We start from the raw sequence: 26,466 nt of genomic DNA, 5'->3' as shown, positions 1-26,466 counted from the left end.
CGTCCTTTTAAAAAAAAAACTATTTTTTGGCACTGTTTGCACCGTCTCTTCGCGAAGGGCGGACTGTAAAGCCATGTTCGGCAAATTTGTAATGTAAACGATGTCATCTCATCAACAGGAAATTTTCCCAATGTATTAATGAAATACTACCTATTTTATCATCGCATACCATCTGCTCATCAACAAACAATCAGAATTAGAACAAAAGTGAATGTGTATTTCGACCATGCATTCCATACCAATTATTATTCTGACAGTACAAATATTTTAGTCAGACATTTTACAAAGTTTTTCATCCCAACCATTCACACAAAAACACAAATGCTACGCATGTAGCGAAGCGAGACCACTCAACACAGCATATAAGCGCATAACTGTAACATAATGTCACGTTAAAGTTACTGGCACTGTTTTCCGACTCAAACTCCTCAGAATCAGCGATGACAGCATTAGCACAAATCCCATGCGAGCAGGACTAGAGGCACGAAGCCATCTGATCAACGTCTTTTGTCACACTGGTTTGTACGAGCGTATGGACGGATCTGGTCAGCGCAACGCGAGACACAACAGGTGAATGATATGTTACAGTGAAATGCTTGCAAACATTCTTGATGAAAAGCATGACTAGTATTTCACATTCAGTCGACACACTTCAGCGGACTAGATGGTGCAGTGAACGGTGCACAATGTAATGATTTGTACGTGCTTTGAATGGACGGATCGTTCTGCGTAGTGCGAGACACCAGAAGTAAATGATATGCTACGCCTAACCAACCCTCCTCGCCCCCATCCCGTCCCCATTCGGTGACCCGGAGCGGTCAGCCGGGCCGGCCGTCGCCACCGCCGGCCGGCTGCAGGTCACCGCCCGCGGCGCCGGCCGGGGCGCGCCGTCCGTTATCGTAGCCGAGCCGCTGCAGATCCTTCGTCACCACTTGAAAACTGCAGGTCACGTAGCCCTGAGAGCGGACCCGCATCACTGCAAGAGGGCAGCACCAGTCAAACATTCAGTTGTAGGTGGCAGCACTATACTCCATTAGCTTGGCACAAGTCCATGCAGGTGGCAGCACCTGTCTAGTTACAGAGGGCAGCACAAAGGAAAAGCAAACTCCGGAGCAATGCGATATAGTGAAAGTGAATGGCGTCGTTGCTCGTTATCTCTGCTTGTTGCTTGTTGGCAGCCTTCTCAAGACTTCAAAATATTCTACAAAAGCAAAATTATATATATTCGTGGTTTGATTGGTTTTAGACACAACAGTCATAGGCATAGCACGCTAATGGGCTGAATAAATAAGACAACAAACGATCAAAGACGATAAACCTTACCGTCCTACCAGTGGTAGACAGTCCGTCTTACGGTCCCGGCTACCGTCTAAACTCACACGTACCGTCTCTGCCGTCTCCGGTAGCCAGTGAGGAGGCGTCGGCCAGCTCCGGTCGGCGGCCGGTGAACCACGACACCAGCTTCTGCAGCTGAGACGTCGACTCGGGAACAAATAGCGGCAGCCTGGGGAAGGAGGGATGGTCACAAACACGTAAACAAACACCAACACAAACAGCGGAATCCTGGGGAGTGGGGAGGGGGAGGGACGGTCACAACTCACAAACATAAACACAAACAGCAGCATTCTGGGGAGGGGAGAAGGTCACAAACACAAACACTGGCATCCTGGGGAGGGGGAGGGATGGTCACAAACACATATGGCGTGACATAAAGAGCGACATCCTTTACAATAGTCAGACAATTTAACACTCAGTGGGGAAAAGAATGGTTAGTGAGTGTCAATATCGGGGAGAATGGGGAATAGAATTGAGAAACAGGGCAGATAAAGTGGGGCAGGACGGAAGGAGGAAGTCTTGGTACCGTACATTGTAAGATGTTCGAGAGAGGATCGATATTCAATATGTCATATAAACTGGCCAAGATTGAACTGCGATCTCAGCTGAGCTGTTTTCCCACCATCCTCCACGTAGTCCTCTAAGCTGACCAGACCAGCTGAGCTGACCTGACCCCACCTCTCACGTGATCCGGTGGATTTAACCACCCCCTCCCCTACTCCCCTTGCGTCCTGACCCCGCCCCCTCCCCTGTCTCCCACGTGATCTGGTGGATTTTACCACTACCCTCCACTACTCCCTCTGACCAGACCTGAGCCGGGCTGAGCTGACCTGACCCCCCCTGTCTCTCACGTGACCCGGTGCGCGCCGGCGGCGGTCGGCAGGTGGGACACACCGTACCCCCTGATGACGTCATTGCCGAACAGGTCCGGTCCATAGCAGCTGACAATCAGCTGAGGCCCTGACAGCACAGCAAAAAACAGACGGCAGTTAGTAGTCGGCACAGAAGAAAACACTCGAGAGTGTAGATATTCTGTCCGAAGCAAGTGTAGGGCATACTGTGTTGCTACAAACAAAACAACAGACCCCTCCCCCCCTCCTCCTGCCGCCTCCCGAACATTCTTCCGTGCAAAGGCAAAAACGATTACGTTCCAGTGACATCTGACCTAACGTAATGACCTCTGATCTAATATTTTGACCCCTCTGTCGTGCAAAGGCAAAAACGATTACGTCGGATCAGCGGTCACTACCTCAGGCCGGCCTGACCTGACGTAATCATTCTTGCTTTTGCACGACAGCATTCTCGCGATCTGTATCCCTCTCATTATCTCTCTCTGTCTCCATTACTGAATAGCTCTACCCTGTCCGCCGTAGTTCCCCACTGACATCCGTAAGGGTTGGTAGCCTTGTAGGAGACCTCGACGGGCAGGTTCCAGACCAGCAGCTGGCGGGCGTCCTGGCTGGGACGGCTCACCTGCGAGATACCCTCCTCCAGACCCTATCGGTGGGGTGGAAAGGGGGCACAGAGGGTCACATTTTGCGAGTTCTGCTCCGAGAGGATTAGTTTTACGGGAAATCAGAACAAACTCAGTGGGGCTTAGAGACATCATCATTCACAGGCAATTAGATGGACTACTGTATCGGCCTGGATCAGCTCTAAAAGAGAAGCTCTTTCTGAAGACTGTACTACAGCTTTTATGTGTGTAAATAGCAGTCAGGTCTTGCTCCTCCCACTGGCATATATTGCACCCCAAATCGCAGCGCTTTAAGCTGCGATTTGCGAGTGAAAAATATACCATGTATTCCAACGGTCACTGGCCAGTGGGAAGAGCGAGGAGCGATCTGCATGCAGGAAAGCTGTGTTCCAGCCTCAAGAGTTATCCCCAGTTCTCACCGTGACAATATCCCAGTCGGGCCCTCCGTGCAGCTGGTACCGGCAGTAGAGATATATCTGTTTGTAATTCTCACCGTGACAATGTCCCAGTCTGGCCCTCCGTGCAGCTGATACCGGCAGTAGAGCTATATCTGTTTGTTATTCTCACCGTGACAATGTCCCAGTCTGGCCCTCCGTGCAGCTGGTACCGGCAGTAGAGATATCTCTGTTTGTTATTCTCACCGTGACAATATCCCAGTCGGGCCCTCCGTGCAGCTGATACCGGCAGTAGAGCTGGTCGGCGCCGGCCAGGCGGGCTGACTCCACCTGTCCCGTGACGGAGAGCAGAAAACATTGCTGAGAGGGCACGCCGCCCGCTGCTGCTGCTGCGGCTGCCATTATAAAGACCTGCAGCAGAAGGGGAGGGTCAGATGTTAGCAATAAGAGTTAGCAGAGGGAATGAGCTGACAGAAGAGAGGGAGAGGAGGAGAGGAGAGTGAAAGGAGAGGGCCAGCTCATAGAAGAAAGGAGGAGGCAGGAGCTGAGAGAAAAGAGAAGGGGAAGAGGGAGGGGATGATGGTCCGTGAACAGTGGAAAGTGTGTGACTGGGAGATGATCAGAATTTAGATGCCAGAGGGTGAAGACTGCTATGTCAGTTGGGCAAACCAGACCTTTCAAATCAAAATATGGAGGCATCAAAAGATTGATTCCTTATGACCATATTTGGGCATAAATGCAGACCATTTCTAACTTACCAAACACATAAAAATAAGAGAGTGTTTCAAGAAGGAGCATGCCTGATCTTGAACAGAAATGCTGGAAGTATCTCCTAAGCAAAATAATATTGCTCCTATCATAACAATTTGAATTCTATAGGTAGTGAAAGGCAATCAAGGAATTGATTCACTTTAAACAGATAATCATAATATTAATTCCCATCAGCTGGCTAATCATTATTTTGATTCACAGGTAATGTTAACAGATAGGCAACAATGACTTGCAAGATTACAGCATTTATCTTGCTATTATTCTCATTTAGTGGTATCCTCAGCACCACAACAGATACCTATAGCATTGTTGTACTTTACCTTCACTACATTTGATAACAATTCACAATTTTTAAATGTCAAGAATGCAAAAACTGAAGCAACAGGTAAAAACCATATAATAAATACAGTGTGATTTCCTCAAAACAGCTTTTACGTGATGGGCAGTGCCTCTGTCTTTTTCCCATTCACAAGGCCAAAGGGACAATTTCTTAGTTTTGAGGTAACACTTTTTGCAAACCTACCAGTTACCACATTTGTCTACCTTTTTTAAGAAAAATCTCACGGTCATGGGCCTTTTTTCAACTGTAACGATACATTTGAAGTCAAAAGTGTACCCAAATCAGTGGCGGCGGAATAGGGGGTGCAGGGGGTGCAGCTGCACCCCCATCGAAAAACATGGGGGTGCAAACATATCTTTTTGCACCCCCAAAATCCGTATAAGGGGCCCGTCGCACAATCCAATACATTTTCTCCTGAAAACCAGTGATCGGGAAACGAACACTGATGTGGAATCATCCGGGATGTCCAATATGGTCAGGAGCGCCCCATGCTATGTAGTCTTTGGGGCCCCCACACCGGCTAGAAGTGTCCCGAGCCGCGTTTGGTACTCAACGCGGCATCTGAGGGCCCCCACGACGGCCTCAGAGGGCCATTTTATGACGATCTCTGAGGGCTCCCACCTGAGGGCTTTGTCCCCTGGGGCCCTACAACGGCCACTAAGGGCCCTCATGACGACCGCTGAGGGTCCCACAGAGACTCCAGGGCCCCAAGGAGACTCCAGGGGCCACGCTGGCCTCTGAGGTCCCCTATGACGGTCTCTGCGGGCCCTTACGATGATCTCTGAGGGCTCTCACGACGAACTCTGTCCCCTGGGGCCCTATAACGACCACTAAGGGCCCTCATGACGACTGCTGAGGGTCCCACAGGACTCCAGGGGCCCCACTGGCCTCTGAGGGCCTCTACGACGGTCTCTGAGGGCCCTCGTGACGGCCCTAGACCCAACTCAAGTCTGAGGGCCCATTTGGCTTCAGACGGTCCAGCGACGGCCTCTGAGGGCCCCAACACAACCAGGCTGCAGGGGCTATGCTGGCATCTGAGGGCTCTGCAACGGTCTATTGAGGGCCCTAAAAACGATGGCCTCTAGCGGTCTTACCAAGACCTCTGAGAGCCCTGCAAAGGTATCTGAGGGCCCATGAAGACCCTCAATATGGCCAAGGACCCTCATGACGACCTCTGATGATCCTTTCAAATGCTTCTAAGGGCCCTCACAACAACTTCTGAGGACCCCAGGACGGTCCCTGAGGGGCTGAGGGCCCTGACGACCTTCTCTGGGCCCTCACGATGGTCTCTAAGACCCAACGCAAGCTCAAAAGGCCCACACTGGCGTCTGAGGGCCCCACGACGCCCTCTGAGGGCCTCGACGCAGGCAGGCTCCAGGGGCCATGCTGACCTCTGAGGGCCCTCTTGACGGCTTCTAGGGCCTAACGAAGGCTTCAAGGGCCAACGCTGGCCTCTGAAGAACCCTACGACGGCCTCGGAGGGTCTCAACTCAACGCAGGCAGGTGCCAGGAGACATGCTAGCCTCTGAGGGCCCCGCAGAGTTCAGATTCAGAGGATCCAACGATCTATGTGGACCTTACAAAATACGAAGGTCTCCGAGAGCTCACGCAGGCTTGAGGCTCCTGGAATTCCACACTGATTCTCATGCCCCATGTCGGCTTTTGAGGCACTTTATCGGCTCTTGATGCCCTGTTGCCGGCCTCTGAGAGTCTCAATGTCGGAACTTATGGGGCCATGGGCCCTACACCGGCTTTTATGGCCCCTACATCGACTCTTGGGACTCATGACCCATGAAGTGTGGGTCTAAGCGGCTTCTAAGAATCCCTACATATGCTGGTTCTAGTAGCCGCCAGCCGAATATTAGGGCTCACACGCGAGCTCCTGGGACCCCGTGCATACCCCAGGGGTCTACCTGCCTCTAAGACCCCACACATACTTTCGGGGCTCAAACGCTTGCCCCTGAAGGCCCCACTGAGACCCCTTTCCTCTATTCAGTCCTCCATACCGGCTGTTTAGGCTAAACATCGGCTCCTGTGGCCTCCATCCCGGCTTTGGAGTGCCTCCATACAGGCTTTTTGGGGTTCGATGCCGGTTTCTGAGAGCCCTCAAAAGACTGTCGAACCTATACTGCCTTTTGAAACCTTTCAGCAACTTTCAAGGGACCGACCCTGATCGGAGGGCTCATTCAGTCTGGGGAGTCATGTAGGTCTCTGGAGGAGTCTCTATGTGGTCGGTTTCCAAGGGGCTTCTAAAAGCGGTCTTCTTGGAACGGTCTCGTAGGGCCCTCAATGGTCCACTGCGGATCCAGAAAAGTGGTTTGAGACGCTGCGGGTGGTGGCTAGACTAAAAGATTAATTGATAAAAAGCTAGCTGCATTTGCTTCTTTATGCTTTCATTATTTGAGACAGGTAGGTACACTGCAATTTCAAGCCTTTTACAGAACTTGTGTGTATGGGGATAGTTTTGAAAATCTTCGTTTTTCATAAATCAGTAATAATCACTATAAAAAAAAAACTGAAGGGGGCCCAAAACTTCCAGAGGGGCCCCTTGAGAAAACTTTGCACCCCCATCCAAAATTATCTTCCGCCGCCACTGACCCAAATGAATCAAAAAATTGATTCCATGCCCATATTTGGTCATGGCTCCTCCCACCAGAATCAAATTATTGATGCCTCCATATTTTGATTCCAAAAGTCTAGTTTGCCCAACTGATGTAGGTGTAAGTAAGCTGTAATTAGGTTGAGTCAGGTTATCTTTGATTTACTTTGATTTACAAAATGCCGCAAATCAGCAGATGCCGCAAAAGCGAGTTGCCTGCTGAAACTCGCGAAGTAATTCATTAACAGTATGCTCCACAAAACATCAATATTGATATAGCCTATTGCCTAACCTTACCTGACTGCGGACTTTTCCCTACGGTTTACATGCACTTAAAAACAACTTTAGAATATTATCAACCTTGCAATTTAAATGCCCTGTAAAAATAATACTTCACCAGCAGTGAAGCTTATACATAAATGGTCACCATGATAAATGTTTAATTTACATAAAAATTGCAAAAACTGAAGGTAGGTAGCTCTCAAGGGCAGGAAATGAATATGAATCCCTTCACACTATTTATACAGTAACGATCATAATCTGAACCAAGGCTATATAAACCAGGTAGAACGCTCCCGAAGAAAAAGTGGTGACAAGCAATATTTAGTTGCCGCGACCCTCACTTGTTCAAGACTATATCCGCAAGCAGCATTTACAAGCTAGCGGAAATCGACCAATCGGCGTTCGGCAATACTCAACGCTGATTGGCCCGATGCTCGTGACGAAATTGCGGGGGACTGCAGCTATTCCCCTATGGTGTTTCATTGACTTATGACTTTTGAAGGGGATTTGTATCAGTTTTTGTTGGGTTTGAGACCATTTTTGAGCTTGGATATTCTTTCCGTGACCTTTGACTATATAATAACGACATTTAATCATGATATTTCTATATACTACCGGTGTCACATCGGCCAAAAAGACCGTAAGTACATGGGATAGACGGACCACTGCTGATGGGGCCACACATGCCGGCGTGTGGTCATCGGAGGCCCATGAGGGCTCGACATGGGCCCTTTATGGGTCGGTATAGGCCTATTGGGTCCAGTGCAGGCCTACCAGGGACCGGTGGCATATAATGTAAGGCTGTCTAGGGACGTTGAGGGCTCATGGGGCCATATAGGACCATTAGGGACCACATAAGCCAATCAGGGGTCCATTTAGGCCAATAAAGGCGCTTCAGGGACTTGAAGAGGCCATTCAAGAGCCGTGGTGCCTGGTGGGCCCATGAGGGGACGGCATTGGTCCATCAGGTGCAGTCAGGGGATGTTGTACGGGTTTCTCAGTGGCCCATTAGGGCATATCAGTGACCAATTTAGACCCAGCAGGGGGCTTTGTAGACCTATCAGGGGCTGGTGATGGTTTATCGGGGGCCAGCGTTAGTCCATCGGGGCACGGCATATGCCCATCAGAGGTGATTGCGGGCCCACGCTGAACAATGATGGCACTTCAACAGCCCCTAATGGATCTAGATTGACCCATGTTCCATGATGTGTCATGCATGCCCCTATGGCAGGCCTACTCAGACCCCTGATGGATGTTCCCGGCCTCTGATGACCCTATACTGAATCCTGGTGGGTCTCTAAGAGTCTCCAATAACCCTTCGTCAGCCCATTATTACCATACGCTGGCACTAGAGGCCCCACATCAGCTGCAGGGCAGTCCGTGCCAAGACAGCATGTCTTTTCGGCCGATATTACATCGGTAATATTAATTAAAATCATGATTTTATGGTGCCATTATATAGCTAACAGTCATAAGAAATATATTTCAACTCGAAAACAGCTCGAAACAGCATATAATCTTAAAGAAACCCCTCCGAAATCCAAAAGCCTATTCGAGTCCATAGAGAATAACTGCGGTCCCCCGCAATTTCGTCACGAGCGTCGGGCCAATCAGCGTCGAGCACTGCCGGGCGCTGATTGGTGGATTTTCCGCTAGCGCGTGAGTGCTGCTCGCGGAACAAGAGTTCGTCGACAATCCTCCACAAACGTCTGTCACCACTTTTCGTAATGTTAAACAGCCGGAGCGTACCCCCCTGATCTGAACTCACGGAGATCCTGAAAAGTAATGAATTGGAACTCCTGAATTGTTTAAAGTAAAAATCCAAATTTAAACTGAATTGACATCCCAAAGCAAGAATTTTCGATTGGAATGCAAGCAATCACAATCAGCGTTACCGCTGGCGTCTCGCTGGTTTCCCCAGATTCTCACGAAAATTTCCCTATTTTAAAAACCATTTCCCTAGATGCGGTTATTTTCATGGAATTTGACGTACTTTCCTCATTTTGACCATTCGTGTTATAGTCGTCGCTGCGTCCTAAAACAGCAATTAACTACATTCTGTAACGTTAACCCGCGCCCCAGTGGCGGTCTCAGCCAACTTCGCCCTAGTGGGGGGGGGGGGGGCATATGTTACCACCCACCTCTAACTCAAAAACTAAGAGGGCTAGACGCGGTAAAAAGCAGTCGATAGCTCTCAATGCGTACGTTTGAAAGTATTTCGGTCATTTTTCACCTTAGAGCAATATTGGGATCACCAGAGGTCATCAAATGTCAAAATTTACCAATTGTCATTATATTTTTCAGAAAACATGCCGCTTATCTCAGGAACTATGGTAGCTAGAAAAACGCATGGCAGAGCAAACGATAGCTTTTGAACTCTTCTTTTGAAAAGGTCATTATCAATATTGACCTCAGGTCAACGGTTTAGCCTCCAGAGGGCAAAAACTCCAAAAATAGCTGTTTTTACGAAAAGTGTTTTTCGACAATAACTTTCGACTACAAAAAGCCACGACATTTCAATTGCCAGAATCGTGTTCCCCTCGCCGAGACGCGTCGAATGAACTATAATTTGACCTTGAAAGGTCAACTTGAAAATTTGACCTCAGGTCAAGGTCATGACCTTACCGGAAAAGGTCATGTTGCATATCAGTCGATGCGTCTCAACAAGACAAACACAATGAGACCATCCCCAGCGTTCTATCTCTTTCCAATCGCGAGTTATTGGCAAAAAACTGTTTGTAGCCTCAAGTGACCTCGGATGACCTGTCTAGAGGCTATCAGCAAAAATGACACCTTGGTCATCACGAGTGGACTAAATCATTGTGATTCTGAAATATTTGGACTGTTCCGATGCGTACACACGGATCTAGAGGCATTTTCATTTTTCTCCATTGACTTGTAATGGAAAGGTCACGCCACTGATCTGACCTTAGGTCACGAATATGAAAAATCCGAGATATACAAATTGTAGGCGTTCATAGCAGCATGCAATCCACCAAGTTTCAAACCTTTCTGACAAACACTGCAGGCTGGACATGATTGCAAACTTTTTTTTAGGCCTGGTCAGTTAACTTGACCTGGTGACCTGACCTGACATGACCTGGGGTCAAAAGTTTCACACATTGTCCAAAATTGATGTACCAAAAGCTAGCCCAAGCGGCGCGGCGCTACGCGCCGCGGTTTTTTATTCGCACGCAAAAAACGCGACAGGGTGGTAACATATGCCCCCCCCCCCACTGGGGCGAAGGTTAACGTAAGAGATTCCTATGAAATTGCTGGCATATAGCAAATTACTGTATGTGGTATAATATAATTGCGTGGTATATCGCAAATTGTGGTGTGTTGTGGGACGCGGGAAACTACCAACATCGTATGGGTAGCGGTAGTGCTGGCGTAAGAGACGAGTCGATGCATTATTTTGCACCGTCAGTTTGACCGTAAGGAAGTGATATGCGCTAGAAGTAGACATTGTAAAAATTGCGCCAAAATAAAACTTTGATGTGAAAAATTAGCCGCACCCGAAATGGAACAACGCAGAAGCAGTTTGTTTTGGAATTGTAATTTGAAAGTCGTCCCTTTGTATATGCTGCTATGCTGCATTGCTGTCTTATCGCTAGATATGTCTAGGGGATTGTGTCCTTCACTATATTACTCTATGTGTTGTCTAGGGATATTAACTACTGCACTGAAAACAAGATCGATGTATGTGTGTGTTTCCTCTTCTTCTAACACTATCCATTCCACCAGCACACAGACATGAACAAAAAGTAGATATATTGAAATGAGCCAAAAGATGAGGTCGAAACCAAAATGTCAAAAGGAAGCGATCGAGTCATTAAACGAGACAAGGCCGAAAATCAGTCCTGCACGAATAGCCGTTGCATTAGCACAGGCTGATATCGAAGAAGACGGAAGAGTGTCGAAAGAAGACCGAAAATCAGTCTCACTCGAGTTGCTATCGCACTCGAGTATGCCGATATTGTAGAGGCCGGAAGAGTGCCGAAAGAACAGCCTGCTGCCGCCAAGCCGAGCCAATCGGCTCCCTGGTCAGCGTCATGATGGCGGGCAGGCTGAAACACAAACAGCGCAGTGAGACCGGACAACGGCGGTCAACGGTCACCAAAAAAAAGGGCGAAAGAGATAACCGAATGGGTAGCCGAAAGACAAAACAAACAGTTCAACCATATACCGAATAGTTCGGCAAGTTAAACGGACTTCCTAGAAGACGTCACGTCACCTTGTCCCCACAGCACAGCTCCAAGAGAGCTGGCTGGGGCAGACCGTCCGGTCTGAGTCATTCTTACGTAGGTACTTACTTGTGCATGTTGAGTGGAGTGTTGGAGAGTGGATGTTGTTGAGTGTGGTGTGGACTGTGTGAGTGGCGGCCTTGGCCTCCGGGCCGACTGACGGGGCGCTTCCCGTCGCTGGAAATAATGAGTGTCGCCGATTAGCCGCTCAGAGCAGATGGAAACGATATTTCTCACATCCCTCCCATTTTTATGGCGAACGAAGAACTGTAACCTTAGGGGGTGAACGGGTATACGTACGTAATAATAGACTTACAGTCTGACTGGGTCAAACCGAGTTTGACTTGTAGACAATGGCAAATGCGGCGTCTTTAACTGTTTTAACTGTTTTGTGCCTTTCGACAAATATGACAATAGTGCAAAATACATAATCACTTAATAGCTTGATAGATAAGATCACACGACTTTAGCTTCAGCTTTAGCATTGCACCGTGGTAGTGCTGCTGGATACAAAATCTTGGAGAAAGGCAATCACTGCACCTTTACATTTATATTATTCTGGGAACCACATCTCCTTGCTACTGACCTGTGGACTGTTTCTGGGATGGGAATTTCGTGGTTTACCGGAAACGATTTACAAAGGAGCATGTCGTCATTCGTGCAATGTAAAGGGTACGCTTGTTAACGATTCCCAATACGGGCTTCGACTTTAAAAACTCACGAGTGATAACGTGATGGGTCCATCCGTCTGCTTTATGGCCGCCACACCTGGAGGAGATAAGTTACAACCGACGGGCAAGTGATCGTTTGCCTCCGTTAGAACAGAAGGATGCGTTTCCGACTTCTGGCAGCACTCAGCATCGAGATGTTGGTCCTAAGGGCTCGGGTGAGGTGTTGAGGCTGAAGTCAATCTGACATGCCGAGAGATTGGTGGTGCTTGTAGACCTTTTGGTATCTCAGATACCTGTGTAGGACGCACTCTGCTGCTGGCTCCAATGACCTGAGGACATTGGGAGGGACCAGACGATGCGAGCATCGCAGCACACGAGCAGTTTGTCCTATTGTCTATGCCGGTTCTATGCCCGCGCATCTTTTGGTCTGCACAGATCCATGTCGCTGGATCTAGTTTCAAGGCAATGCACAAGATTGTTGCTTCACCACAACTTATACCTCGAGCACCAACTGACCCTTATCACGACCTTCATGCATACGCTGAAGCAGATTGTAGCAAACTCGTCTGCTTGACTTTAACAAGTGAGCACATGCCCGTTGGCTTTGATCTTTTGATCTCAAGGGTTGTTCTTACTTTTGTTCGTGACCCGACATCACCGTCGCTGGTCACTCACGAGACGGTGGCGCTCCATGCAGGGTTGGATAAATCCATCAGGACCTCCACTCGGCAGCGCGGTGTCTGTTGCAGACAATACAACGAAAGTCAACCACAGTAACTGGTACACCTTCCATTCAATATGACGTTGACCCTTCGTTCAGCTTTGGGATTGCCAAATGATTCACATGAGTGCTGAACGAGTTCACATAGGATTGCAGGTTCTAACTACATAGGCTTTCGGGTTCATATTTAAATCGTTCCACAGGAAAAGGTGTGGTCAGTTTGCACAGTTGATGCTACTCCAGAATCTTGCTATAAAACATTAACGTAAGTGTTACTCGAAAGTCGAGACAACGAAATCAATCCAATATTTCGTAAATTTTGCATTGTCCCTTACCGTTGCGGTTCTGCTCGGTTTAGCTTTACCGGCAAGACCTTCCCTCGGGACGTCTCGTGCCTCGTACCTGCGCTGAAATCGAAACCTTTCGGCTTCAGTCAGCTCACTTGGTAACTGCTGACGGCCGAATTACTATTTTTCTTTGCCTTGTTATCTCAACTGCAAGACCCACGCAGTAATTCACGATGAAGCAGGACATGAAGCATTTATGTCTATCTTCCTACTCTGGAGATGAGCCACGGGATGGACTCCTGAAGAGTTTTGCACTTGCTATGACTTGCAAAGTGCAGCTAAGCAAGGATTCGAGTCGTACTACCTCCTGCCATGGAATGGAGATAAAACGAGACGAAAACCACTTTCCGTCTTAAACACTATCTTTCCCTCTGCAGTCACCTGAAGTCTACTCACATTTCAACTGTTTGTCGGGTTTGCTGTTTTTGCAACATCTGTGCAACGAAGCACAGCAACCAAGTCACCTTTCTTATCGACGCTGCGGTCATCTTCTGAAACAAGTTAACGTCGATCGGTTTCGCTGCTTCTGCAACACCTGTGCAAACGAAGCAAAGCAACCGAGTCATCTTCCTAAGACACCTGTCTTATCGACACTGTGGTCAATTATCCGACACTGGTCAATTCCTGAAGTACCATTCCTAAAGTAATTATGGTGTTGGTCGGGTTTGCTGCTTCTGCAACACCTGTGCAATAAAACAAGCAGCCAATTAATCATCTAACCATCTAACCTTGAATGTGAATCATACCTTTCCGATCGACTGCTGCGACTACCTTCCAAAGTCATTAAGCTGTAAGTCGGGTTGCTGCTCCAGCAACTCCTGAGCAGTGCCAAACAAGTCAACCGAGTCATCCTATCTCGGATATAAAACAACCCACCTTCCTTATCGATGCTGCGGTCACCTCCTGAAGCAAGTAAATTGTTGGTCGGGTCCGCTGCTGGCCTCATCTCTCCTGTAGTCGCCGGAGTGTTCGACTCTTTATACTCCGGTAGCAGTGTATTTGCGGTGGGGTTTGCCGCCTTACACGCTCAAATGGTTCCGTTTTTCACATGCCAGGAACACCTCCTCAGCATGGATTGTCGCCTGTGCCAGTGACCTGCTGCTCCCGTCACTGCACGCCCAGCCCTTATGCCTAGAGCGTAAGCTGACCGAGAATTCCACCCATACCCGGCCGGTGTATGTTCGGTGGGCATGGACCCCCAGAGGACCACCCTCTGCCATGCTACTCACTCTGGTAGATAGGTGGGGCAGGCCCTATCACCAGTTCTCCTCAGCTCCTACGCGTCCGGGCCGCGACTGCCGTCCTGCTCCCCGCGAGCAGACGGTCCGGTGACGTCCTCCTCCAAGAGACGTCTGTAGGCTGCACGTCCTACCTAGCACTCGCCCTTCTCTCAGGGACGTAGGCAGACGGCACGACCTACTCAATAAACGGAAACCACATTTCTGGCCCAGCACATCACCCGCCAAATACCAAATGCGTTTATCATTCTGTCAAATACTTCCCAACTGGACGGGAGTATCACCAATGTTGACTGGGATTATCTTCACAAATCACAACCCTCAACTGACTGATGAGATGACTGTCTGTTTGAACCGAAGCAAAGTTAAAAGTATATTGCCGTCCAATGTTAACCAAAATAATGACTAATTAATACAAAATTTACCTATCAACTAGGGCAAAGGGTCTAACACAGAGAGAATTACTTCACCTGAATTCGACTTACCGGAAACCTGCCACATGCTCTGAAATATTGAAATTCCTGTGTAAGAACTGAATAGATGTAAACGACGTTGTACTCTCACAAATAAATGACATCTCAAACTGTGAAACATTGAACCGATCTTGTACACTGAACCTTGTCAACAACTCAGCCATAATGCAACTCTACCAGTGACCAACCAGTTAAAAACCCAAAAGAATAACTAATCATGTCAGCGAGGCATCAATCCACTCAGTCACAATGACACTTCGGACTGTGTCAGGGCCATGTAAGGTTATGTCAACGGACCTCTGACAACGAACCTCTGAACTCCGGAACCTTGATCATGGGATACTTCCGCGATCTTGAAAGCTGATCGAATGGTATATCCGGTTTGGCGATCAGATGATCGAACTCGCGTTGTTTTTATCTGTGGATAGTTATTGCCCCGAACCAGCTAGCTGACCACTGCGCTGCAATGCACCTGGTCACTGCAGACATCCTATGGCAACTACCCCAGAGTTCAATGACACCAAGTCGGTGTCATCAGAACGTCCAATGACAACGAAGTCAGAGTTAGCTACCTAATGCCAAGTCAGTAACGTCTGAGCGTAAAAATTCATGAAAAAATAAGAACACAAAGCCGATGTTATCAGATCAAACAGATGGACCAGCTCAATAACACCAAGTCGGCATTATATGAGCGCCTTACGGGCAACTTCTTGATAAAGTTCAATTATACCAAGTAAGTATCATCCGAACACATATTCAAGTCAAAGGAATCGAATGGATGTAATCCATAGAGCATATCTGGACATTCTTTTATACCATGAGTTAAATAGCCATTTGCTGTCATGCCAACGATGCGAACGAATTGATTTGCGAGGTATACGACCGAGTAGCGTATCGCCAGAAGGCAAAGTAAGTAGACCCACAGAAGTAAGCAAGACTAACCTGAATCAATTGAACTTCAAGAGATGGTGACCTCGACGGTGCGTCCGATGTAGGTTGCCCATGCAGCATGCGGACCAACAATTGGCCTGGCGAACCTAGTAGAGTCTGGAACTCGAGCCATTCGCCATCAAATAAAGGTAACTGGAACTGGAAATACACAAATTTGACCAGTCAATTCATGTTTCACGAACACGGTGAAACGGAAAGTTTACGAACCACGAGCAGCAAGCTACACCAACGAAGATCCACGAATCATTCTGGAACAACAAAGAACCTGAAAACTTTACAAGCAAGAACATGCAATGAATCAACGGCATATACAATCAGGGTCCTGTTCGAGCAGAACAGAGTTTGATATCCCGGACGAGCCCCCAATGTAATTTGAAAGTCGTCCCTTTGTATATGCTGCTATGCTGCATTGCTGTCTTATCGCTAGATATGTCTAGGGGATTGTGTCCTTCACTATATTACTCTATGTGTTGTCTAGGGATATTAACTACTGCACTGAAAACAAGATCGATGTATGTGTGTGTTTCCTCTTCTTCTAACACTATCCATTCCACCAGCACACAGACATGAACAAAAAGTAGATATATTGAAATGAGCCAAAAGATGAAGTCGAAACCAAAATGTCAAAAGGAAGCGATCGAGTCATTAAACGAGACAAGGCCGAAAATCAGTCCTGCACGAATAGCCGTTGCATTAGCACAGGCTGATATCGAAGAAGACGGAAGAGTGTCGAAAGAAGACCGAAAATCAGTCTCACTCGAGTTGCTATCGCACTCGAGTATGCCGATATTGTAGAGGCCGGAAGAGTGCCGAAAGAACAGCCTGCTGCCGCCAAGCCGAGCCAATCGGCTCCCTGGTCAGCGTCATGATGGCGGGCAGGCTGAAACACAAACAGCGCAGTGAGACCGGACAACGGCGGTCAACGGTCACCAAAAAAAAGGGCGAAAGAGATAACCGAATGGGTAGCCGAAAGACAAAACAAACAGTTCAACCATATACCGAATAGTTCGGCAAGTTAAACGGACTTCCTAGAAGACGTCACGTCACCTTGTCCCCACAGCACAGCTCCAAGAGAGCTGGCTGGGGCAGACCGTCCGGTCTGAGTCATTCTTACGTAGGTACTTACTTGTGCATGTTGAGTGGAGTGTTGGAGAGTGGATGTTGTTGAGTGTGGTGTGGACTGTGTGAGTGGCGGCCTTGGCCTCCGGGCCGACTGACGGGGCGCTTCCCGTCGCTGGAAATAATGAGTGTCGCCGATTAGCCGCTCAGAGCAGATGGAAACGATATTTCTCACAGAATAATAGCAAGAATTATATATACATGCATACATAGGTAGGTATGCAATTCCCTTTATGTCTTTAAAAACAGGGTCTTATTAACCTAAATTTTTGAAAAATGTTCTTATCTTTATTTGGTATGACATGAGGAAGAATAATTCATGACAATGATTTCGATTGTTTAAAAAACAATCATTTTTCGGGTTGGTGGTATTTCCCTAAATTTCGTGTGAAATCCATATATCCCTAGATCTTCGCTGATTTCCATAGAAAAGGGAAATTTCCCTAGCAGCGGTAACGCTGATCACAATTGCATCAACTGCGCCAATTACGCTCCCAAAACAAGATTTTACTGCCACCTAGTGACGGTATAGATAACCCTTAGTTGCCAAAAGTGCTGCCACCTGTGGCCAAAAACTACCGGACCCCGAGTCCACTATAGCTGCTCATGAGTGGAGCTTTTCCAGGAAAGTTGGTGGGGCAAAAAGTTGTCAAACCTACAATGTCCGATTGTTAAGTTCGATAAAATACAACGATGAATCAATTCTTTTCATTACAGAGATAATATTTTGCATTACACAGACATTTCAAAGCTCCTCAATGCGAAAAACATTGGTTTGCTAAGCAGTAAAGTCTTGCAAATCGGCTTAAGTTGGTGGGGCAAAACTCTTATTGGTGGGGCAAAATGGCAAGTTGGTGGGGCGGCCACCCCACCAAGTGAATAGGAAGCTCCGCCCCTGTAGCTGCTCATAACACAGGCACCAAGCCATAGGGAGACGACGGACGTCGCCGCTAGATGTCCCTAGTAGTAGTACATGTATCCCTGGCCCGTATAGGATGGGGTGGGTGGGGGGGGGGGGGGGGAGTCGTAACTAACTCGTACGGACCCCCTCGTATTATCTGCGAGTATCTCGGGTACTGGAAAGTTTGGTCGCGATCAGCCACTTTTTACGCGAGACATTCGCAAATAATACGAGGGGGTCCGTACGTACCCTGAGAATTTCATGACCCCATGGGGTCATGAAATTTTCAGGGTAGGTACGTACGGACCCCCTCGTATTATTTGCGAATGTCTCGCGTAAAAAGTGGCTGATCGCGACCAAACTTTCCAGTACCCGAGATATTCGCAGATAAGCGCGGGTACTGGAAAGTTTGGGCGCGCACACAGGATTTTTGAATGGGAATTGGGCACCGTGACACGACTTGCGTACTGGGCCATCCACCATGCCAAAAGCCCCCCCCAAAAAAAATACGGTCAGTGGGGTTATCCCGCGCCGTGGGGGGGGGGCTTCTACGCCCCCGCTCAGGTTTTTAGGGAATGCCGTTTTTAGTAGGTACCTACACCTATTCCTACATCTTTTCCGCAGATCGCACATGTTGTGAAAACTTCAGACCCCTATCATTCAATGAGTCAGGTCACCAGGTCACGTCAAGTGACCTTACCTCAGAAAGAGTTGGAAAGCTCGCCGTAGCGACACCGACTGAGCGATCCGAGTTTGAAAATTTTCAGTGATTGCGCAATGCGCAGGGTAACAGTACCTATGTATAAAATGCATATATCGGATTTTTTATATCTGTGACCTAAGGTCAGATCAATTTTGCGACCTCTCAATTAACCCTCGCCCGCACATGGGGGGGGTGGTTGCCACCCCCCCCAGGCAGTCTTTCTGCTCTGCACTCAACATTTTTAGAGCTAGAAGGCTGATTTTTCGTATAGCTGCTCGTCTATCCTTTCTTGATGTCCACTGAAAATTTTAAGTTTTTGTGATTTTTGGTTTCGGAGATATGACCTTATTTTTCAGGTCATGTCATGACCCAAATGGCCAATTCTCAACATCTTGCGTTTGCCATGGGCCTTGTGAGCTTTTGACACCCTGATTTCGGCCTTTTTTGCCAGTCTTACCTCCCACCTATCATGGAACATGTTGTTCGACGATGTACAGGGGTCAAGGTCAGGGTCAAGGTCAACCTAGGTCATCTAAGATAATTGCGTTTTAGGCAAGCTGAATTTATTTTTTGTGAAGTTTTTTGACTGCATTTTTGGTAAAAGCTTCTCAGATCATGATTTCATGTGATATGGACCCGAAAACAATCGGTGCACACATCAGTATACACACAGATACACACAGACATACAAACACATATAATTGACCTTGACCTAACTTGACCTGAAATGACCTCAGCAGCAAAATTCTGGTCGGATAGTGTGACAAAGAGGTTCTAGCTGGCTTGGCACCAGAAAACAGCATCGTCATCGGTATTTGATAAGCAGCGCACTTGATATCCAACGGTGACCCAAAACAGCAACATTTTTTAGTTTGACCTGACCTGGAAGGTCAATGACTGACCTGAGAAGGTAAAACTGGGTATCATTGGATTCGTCTCTTCCCAAAGAATCTTTTTGGTCTTTACTGCTAAGCTCTATCTCCAACAGGAACGAAATGGCGCGGGGGGGGGGGTGGCAACCACCCCCCCATGTGCGTTCTAGGATGGGAAAATGGCATGTGCGGGCGAGGGTTAATTAAAGGGACCCTCCCACCTTCAAAAAAGTTAATGAATTGGCATGAAAGTGATGTCGCTCGGTTCAGAAAGAGCAAAAACGAATATCTACCAAATTTCATCGAAAAATATTCACCGGTTTTCAAGATATTAGACTTTTACTTTTGTTTACTTTTTGGGATCTCCGCTGTTCCTAGCGACTTTATTTGAAAGTGCGGCATTTGTTACGCGCAAAGCAGCATATACCACCGCGTGCTACAAAACGTTTTAGTCAAACATTTAACGGACGTTCGAAAGCCCGATGACGTCATCAGATTCCCGTAATGGTTAAGAGATAGGGACCACGCTGGTCCCACCCTGCAAGTAAAGGGAAGAAATTTATTAAACACCATAAAGCTGCGGGGGGTTGCGACCAGGATAAATGGTGGTTTCTGAGCCTGGCCGCAAACTTGGCTATCTCAACTCAAAACTTATGTTAAGGTGGGAGGGTCCCTTTAAAGGTAGGTACCTAAGTCAATGGGAGAAAATTGCGCCTCTTTTTGGACGAATGTCGTTCTACCTCTCAAACATCGGTTCACAAGTAAACATGACACAATGAATCGGAAATTAATTGCATTTGCGACCCCTCTGTGTGCCCCTGAGGTCAACTCAGGTCATGAAAGGTATTCAGCAGTTTTTTTTTTAGGTAGGGGAGAGTGGGGTGGGTTGTATCAGTTTTTACTCCGAGACCCATAACCTCGTAACTATCCGTGATAAACTCATTATTTCCATACTATCTCCTTCCTTGATTCTTCTGCTTTTTTGTGCAAAGTAACTTTTCCGCTACCTCTACCAGTTTTTCTTCTACGGTCTGCCGAATGGAGCAATGTTTTTGATACAACTTGCCCCATGGCTTGGGTGAGTTGTATCACATGGTGGGGTAATTTGTATCACTAGGTATTTCACGTTTCAGGGAGTGTGCTTGCTACTGGTTTTGAACATAACAACATTAAATGGGGTTAATACAATGTATATGCTCAATCAAAGGCTTCACTTTTATTAGACCAAACTTAGGTCAATGCAATCCGAACGAAGCATCGAAACGAACGAAACGTCAACAGACTAGATGCAAAAGTGGCCCGTTAAGAGCAAAGAAGCCAACACATTGTGCCGAAATGGAACGAGTATTGACTAGCTACCTACAAACGCGAGACAGGGCTTAGCTTTCGCGATCAAAAGCAACATGCCCATACATACATACATGTTACAACATACCCCACCCGGCTCTGATACAACATGTACCTCGCCGCCATCTTGGAAAAAAACATCCTCGTGCTCAAAAACAGCGTACAGCTGGAGAAATCCATTTTCACTCACGCAGCCTTAGAACCTACCCTCACCACCGCTACGGAGGTCTTTCAAATTCGTGCACATCTAAATGCCCAAAACACACATTTTCTTGCAACTCATTTTTTTAGAATGACATTAAAAAAACATAAAATCGGCTCTCACCCCGAGACGCGTCCACCCAGCCACACGACAGAACAGGGAAAGATGGCGCCCGGAAAACCTCGTCGGCTGGTCGTGTCACGAGCGCTATCTATTGGATAAGTTTGGCACAATTCGCCCTGATACAACTTGGACATGATACAACTCTCCCCGCTCTCCCCTACTATCACTTTTGACAGAGAGGTGCTAGAGCGATGAAAACACGTCAGATGTGTTTAGCTCGACGATACGGATCAGGATCGACTGATATGCAGCATGACCCTTTCCGGTCAGGTCATGACCTTGACCTGAGGTCAATGTTTGAAAATGACCTTTCAAGGTCAAATTAAAGTTCATTCGACGCGTCTTGACGAGAAGAACACGATGCTGGCAAAAAATGCCATGGCTCTGCTGAGTCAAAATTTATTGCCGAAAAACATTTTTCGTGAAATGGGCTATTTTTAGGGTTTGAGACTAAACCGTTGAGCTGAGGTCCAATCTGAGGCCATGTTGGCGAAAGAGCTATCGAATGCGCTTTTCCGCGGTGCCATAGCTCTCTAGGTTCTCGAGTAAGCCGTTGGCAGTTTCCAAAATTGTTGAAGTAGACTACCTACATTTGACCGTTGATCACCTCTGACGACCTGACCCAAAAATGACTGAAAGTGTTTCCGTCATTTTTTGACGCACTTTCGAATACCGCTTACTGCGTGTCGCTACGTGGCCCAGGAGCCGAGTTAGACGGGGGGGGGGGGTGTTCAGAACCCCTCCCCCCGGCCCGGCACGGAAGTCGCAGAGCACCGGCTCGGCGCGGGTTAAAGGGACACTCCCACCTTAACATTAGTTTTGAGTTGAGATAGCCAAATTGGTGGCCATGGCCTGCAAATACCGGTTTGGGCACTCACAACATCGACAAATGCTTTAATTCGGAGATATGGAATTTCAAACTTGCAGTTTTCGGATTCTAAGGGGCTAGTGCATTGGTATGCCCCCTTAGAATTTGTGACGTCAGCGGAGATCTAACGATTTTTAAATCTTTTACTAAAACGTTTGGTAGCACGCGGTGGTATATGCTGCTTTGCGCGCAACAAATGCCGCACTTTCAAATAAAGTCGCTAGGAACAGCGGAGATCCCAAAAAGTAAACACAAGTAAAAGTCTAATATCTTGAAAACTGGTGAATATTTTTCGATGAAATTTGGTAGATATTCGTTTTCGCTCTTTCTGCACCGAGCGACATCACTTTCGTGCCAATTCATTAACTTTTTTGAAGGTGGGAGGGTCCCTTTAAGGGGGGGGGGGGCATGGCGCATGGCGCCCGTGCCCCCTTGACTATTTCCCTGTCACAAATAGAACTGACCTTCCACGATCCTTCCATCACCCATCCTGATCCGCCAGTCAGCAGAGCCCCAGCCAAAACGTCGCTGGCCGGCCGAATTTTCCAGACAGCGTACCTACTGCGCATGCGCAGTGGCCGTTCAAGGTCACCTAGGGTTGGCGGAGTGTGACGGCACTGCGTTACAGCCAATCACAGACGCGGGGGCGGTGACGTCATATAGTGAAACGTCAAGACCAATGACGTCATGTGGCCACTGACGGGCCCTGTTTCACGGCCGCTGCCAGCACGCTGATATTATACGGTAACTACACCTTTTTGCACTCAAAATAGGCATCTTTTCATTCAATTTCGGCGAATTGCATTCAATTTTAGCGATCTCTCATTTGCTTCGAATAGAGAGATCGCTAAAATTGAATGCAATTCGCCGAAATTGAATGAAAAGATGCCTATTTTGAGTGCAAAAAGGTGTATTTCTATGATTAGGTACAGGTCTCGCGAGTTTTAGCGGTAGGTTTTGCACCTAGAAAATTTAGTGTACTTCAGGCTATATCTTCGTCGTCTTAAGCTTTTAAGTGTTGAAGATGCGATCGACTTGTTGGGTAACAAGCCGGCCATGATCGTGTAAAATGGCTTCATCGTAGATCGATTAGTTTCTGAGATATAACCGGAAATGTAAAAGTGCAAAACCTACCGCTTAATCTCGCGAGACCTGTACACGTGTCAAATTGGGTTTCAACTTTCAATCAGGAGGCATCAACAAAGTCGTATCTCCAACATTACCACGATCTGTGACGTCAGCTAGCGAAATGCGCTGGTAGCGTGCCGGCAGCGGCCGTGAAACGGCCACGGTCCCAGTGCAGAGTGGGAGCTGGGAAGTCATCTTCCGGGTTCGATTCCCGAGCAATGCCGCTACCTGGTCGTTTCGCTTGGAATGGAACAGCGTGAGAGTTCCGGTTAGCACTTGGTCCACTGGATATGGTGCTTAACCCTAACCATACCAAGCCTGAGAAGTGGGAAGTGTTCTAATTTATAACAAGGAATGGTGAAAGAAGAAAGGCTATTTAAGTGAATGGGTTCCGAATTTATCAGGCCCGTAGATTAGTGGAACAGCCAGCGAGGTTAACAAATTAAGCACAATTTTGGCTCATAACGTGTCATAAAGGTAGAAGAGATCTCGAAAAGCGTATCGCCGGAAATGAACAGGTTTTTCCTTTCCTCATATAAACACGGTTCAGAATTTAAGTTTATCGCATCTAAAACAGGCAGGCTACGAAAATCTCCCATCGGAAAACCACGGCAACTGATTGGTGGGTGAAACCACGCCCACAATTGGTGACTCTTCACTAGGGATTAACCGTGATTGAAATCGGACGCAAATCACCGGCAGCCATCACGCCAGAAACACGCAGATAAAATTCAGCACGTGCAACAACTGTCTACCGCAGCTGGCCACTAGTTTTCATCTGGCATCGGCGAACACGGATTTATCAGCAGAAATCCTCCAGATAGCGACCTTCTCTCGAAATATCGCTAGTACAACGCCTAAACCACGACTTTCTGACACAAAACCTGTCGATTTATCCGAATCAGTCCGGATCTAGGCAGGTTTACACACGCCAGATAGCTAGAAAACACACCCAGTCAACGATACGATATAGAGGAGCTTATCACGACACTACTTCAAAAAATAAACATGTCTCTCCAGTCCCACACGTTAGCCCAGTGTTATAAATGACTCACATCAATCAACATTTGCGGCCTCGCCTGACAACAAGCCAACGAGTACATCCGGTACATTTCAATCATCCGGTTCTAACAGCACCATATACGTATAGATAACCACTTTCACGCGCATACTATCACATACACATGTTGACCGCATCACTCATCACTGTAAGCACTGAAACTCACACTCTCTCACTCGTCACTCACTAACTCGTCATTCTCGCTCTTTGGTGAGAGAACACACACAAACCCGAAAGCAGCCCGGCGGCCGCCGTTGCGGTCACCGGTCCCATTAGGCACGTGTTTTGGTGCGTCTGCTTTTAAATTAGGACAAAACTCCCTATACAACACCTGAGCTCTGCGGCTGCCCTCCCCGCGTCACGGCACCACAGCGACCCAATCACGAGCTTGAAGCAGGGCGCCGATCGGAGCGCGCTATGGTGGCGTCCTCTATACCACCGATCGCAGCGCCACCTATAGGGGCGACTGCAGCGCCACTTATTGAGAGTCCAGCGGCCATCAGAAGTCCTCGTCCCAGCCGGATAGCTCGTCCGGGGGTGTCTCCAGATCCCGCGAGTAGCAGTCGAAGTTGGACGCGTCGGTCGGACCCTTCACCTGTAGTAGACGAGAAACACGTCACGAAAATGAAAAACGGATCACTATGAAGAAATGGGCCAGGGAGAGTCAATTTACGATGAACGGACGACTGATGGCAGTCTTATTCAGCGAAATTCATAAAATTTGTTTCTTTATTTCATCAAAAGTTTTTAGGAACATTAGTCACGAGCTTGTTTCACATAGTAAATCGCAGTCCAAACTTGCGGCACTAACTGAAATTAACACCAAAAATAACTCAACACATCGAGGAAGCTAAGATGAGAACCAACAAAGTTATCCAATTAGCACTCCCATGACTCCATCCAATGAAAACGTCCGCTCTACATAAACATAACTTCCTCATACCTCCACGCTCATCGCCCATTCTCTCTAATCGTCTTCCGTGAAGGACTCACCTGTGGTATGATGGGAGGGGCAAGCTGTCGGGATCGGAGGCCCTCCCAGTCGAAGCCCTGGAACCACCGGTGCTTCCGGATGTCCTCCACACCGTTCCGCTGGTAGCCTGTCAAAGGGAGAGGGACGATCAGTGGAGAGCGAAAGAAGGAAGAATGTGGCCACTTTTATCGATAACAACGTGCTCACAGTGTGGTTATCGGGACTCGCTTCCTGAATGTATTATAATACAACGATGAAGTCAACGTCGACCTATTTCCTTAGGCATTGACCATAAATTATTATCAATTTGCCTTATTTTTCTTATCAGCTGCAAATTTCAGTCAGGTCAAGAGCAAAAGTTGAGGTACCTTGAACATCATCATTCTACACAGAAGCTCTACGGCACCTTGACCATTCCCTTTTCCCTCCTCTCCCACCCCTCCCTCCCCCACTGACCGAGTCTCTCCGTCGGCACGTCCCTGCAGAGTCGTTTGATGAGCTGCTCCCCGGACCTGGGAATGTTCCGCGGGAAGTCGATAATGTCGATCCCCTTCAGGATGATGTTGTACGTCTTCATCGGGTCCGAGGCCGAGAACGGCGGACTGAAAAACGGATGGCACAGAGCGTTATTTCTTGGTGGGGTGTCTCTGGAATCGTTACTATGTAGAGTCGGTTTTCGTAAGTGATGAACCACCTAGCATGGCCGTTGGTGGATTTACAACTTTGGTAGCGATACAAGCATGGTCAAAACTGCACACAGTTTCACAACCATCATCAACCTTTATATGTGACTCCTGCCGCTCGGAGTCACAAATAAAGGTTGATAAGATAACCTGATAACCTGATAAAAAAGCTTTGCGCCTCCCATGACCCCGGTACTCCAATAGACACTGCCCTTCGGTGTCACCCCATATAATGATCTCCATAAACCCGACCATCTATGCTATTGGATACCTCCCGCAGATTCCCTTCCCATTGACAATAGACGGTGACCGTCTATGCTAATAGACACCCCACAGACCGTCCTCAAAAGACTGGGATTGCCTGTGCTATACCGTCCTCCTATAGACCGTAACCCCTCCTCTACTTACGCTCCGGTGTAGAGTTCATACATGAGCACCCCTAGACTCCAGTAGTCCACCGCCCGGTCGTGGCCCTTGTTCAGAATCACCTGACGAGCGACGGGCCAGTTGGGTGGTTTTTAGGGTTAACTACGGTGTTAAGAGATCGGGGATACATATCGTCTAGAGATAAATGAAAACGCACAACACAGAGCAATGACATTTTGACATGATTTATGAACATCTAATACATTGGTGAAACGAG

The 26,466-nt window shown here is 47.7% G+C and overlaps 2 protein-coding genes and 2 long non-coding RNA genes across 11 annotated transcripts in view; all 4 read right to left on the bottom strand.

Moving 5' to 3' along the window:
• Positions 1–196: 196 nt before the first annotated feature.
• On the bottom strand, positions 197–22,477 carry LOC122373565 (B9 domain-containing protein 1-like). 8 transcript variants are annotated; one of them, XM_043351779.1, is made up of 7 exons: positions 8,965–9,053; positions 7,212–7,291; positions 3,451–3,615; positions 2,721–2,832; positions 2,187–2,295; positions 1,386–1,504; positions 197–976 (listed from the first exon to the last, which is right to left on the bottom strand). In XM_043351779.1, the coding sequence occupies exons 3-7, from the start codon at positions 3,604–3,606 to the stop codon at positions 819–821; spliced, it is 654 nt and encodes a 217-aa protein (XP_043207714.1). In that variant the 5' UTR covers positions 3,607–3,615; positions 7,212–7,291; positions 8,965–9,053; the 3' UTR covers positions 197–818. The 8 variants fall into 8 exon arrangements, with proteins under 8 accessions (XP_043207714.1, XP_043207713.1, XP_043207711.1 ...); XM_043351778.1 differs by lacking the exon at positions 8,965–9,053 and adding an exon at positions 7,440–7,463 and having other exon boundaries at positions 7,212–7,305; XM_043351776.1 differs by lacking the exon at positions 8,965–9,053 and adding an exon at positions 7,440–7,457.
• On the bottom strand, positions 10,954–11,586 carry LOC122373566. The gene is made up of 2 exons (XR_006255071.1): positions 11,513–11,586; positions 10,954–11,266 (listed from the first exon to the last, which is right to left on the bottom strand). It is a non-coding gene; the product is annotated as an uncharacterized LOC122373566 (long non-coding RNA).
• LOC122373567 lies at positions 16,499–17,044 on the bottom strand. Its single transcript, XR_006255072.1, has 2 exons — positions 16,971–17,044; positions 16,499–16,724 (listed from the first exon to the last, which is right to left on the bottom strand). It is a non-coding gene; the product is annotated as an uncharacterized LOC122373567 (long non-coding RNA).
• Positions 22,478–23,652: 1,175 nt separating the features above from the next.
• LOC122373569 (cGMP-dependent protein kinase, isozyme 1-like) overlaps positions 23,653–26,466 on the bottom strand; it is a 39,051-nt gene continuing 36,237 nt past the window's right edge. The window contains exons 13-16 of the mRNA XM_043351784.1: positions 26,232–26,311; positions 25,597–25,742; positions 25,161–25,267; positions 23,653–24,762 (exon numbers count right to left, since the gene is read on the bottom strand). Of these exons, the coding sequence (XP_043207719.1) occupies positions 24,667–24,762; positions 25,161–25,267; positions 25,597–25,742; positions 26,232–26,311 (429 nt within the window). The 3' untranslated portion in view covers positions 23,653–24,666. The remainder of the gene's footprint in view (positions 24,763–25,160; positions 25,268–25,596; positions 25,743–26,231; positions 26,312–26,466) is intronic.

Source organism: Amphibalanus amphitrite, unplaced genomic scaffold, assembly GCF_019059575.1.
Source record: "Amphibalanus amphitrite isolate SeventyFive unplaced genomic scaffold, NRLGWU_Aamphi_draft 001517F_arrow, whole genome shotgun sequence".
Taxonomy (NCBI): domain Eukaryota; kingdom Metazoa; phylum Arthropoda; class Thecostraca; order Balanomorpha; family Balanidae; genus Amphibalanus; species Amphibalanus amphitrite.
Note: the sequence above shows the minus strand (reverse complement) of the source record. Positions and strands in the feature narration are given on the sequence as shown.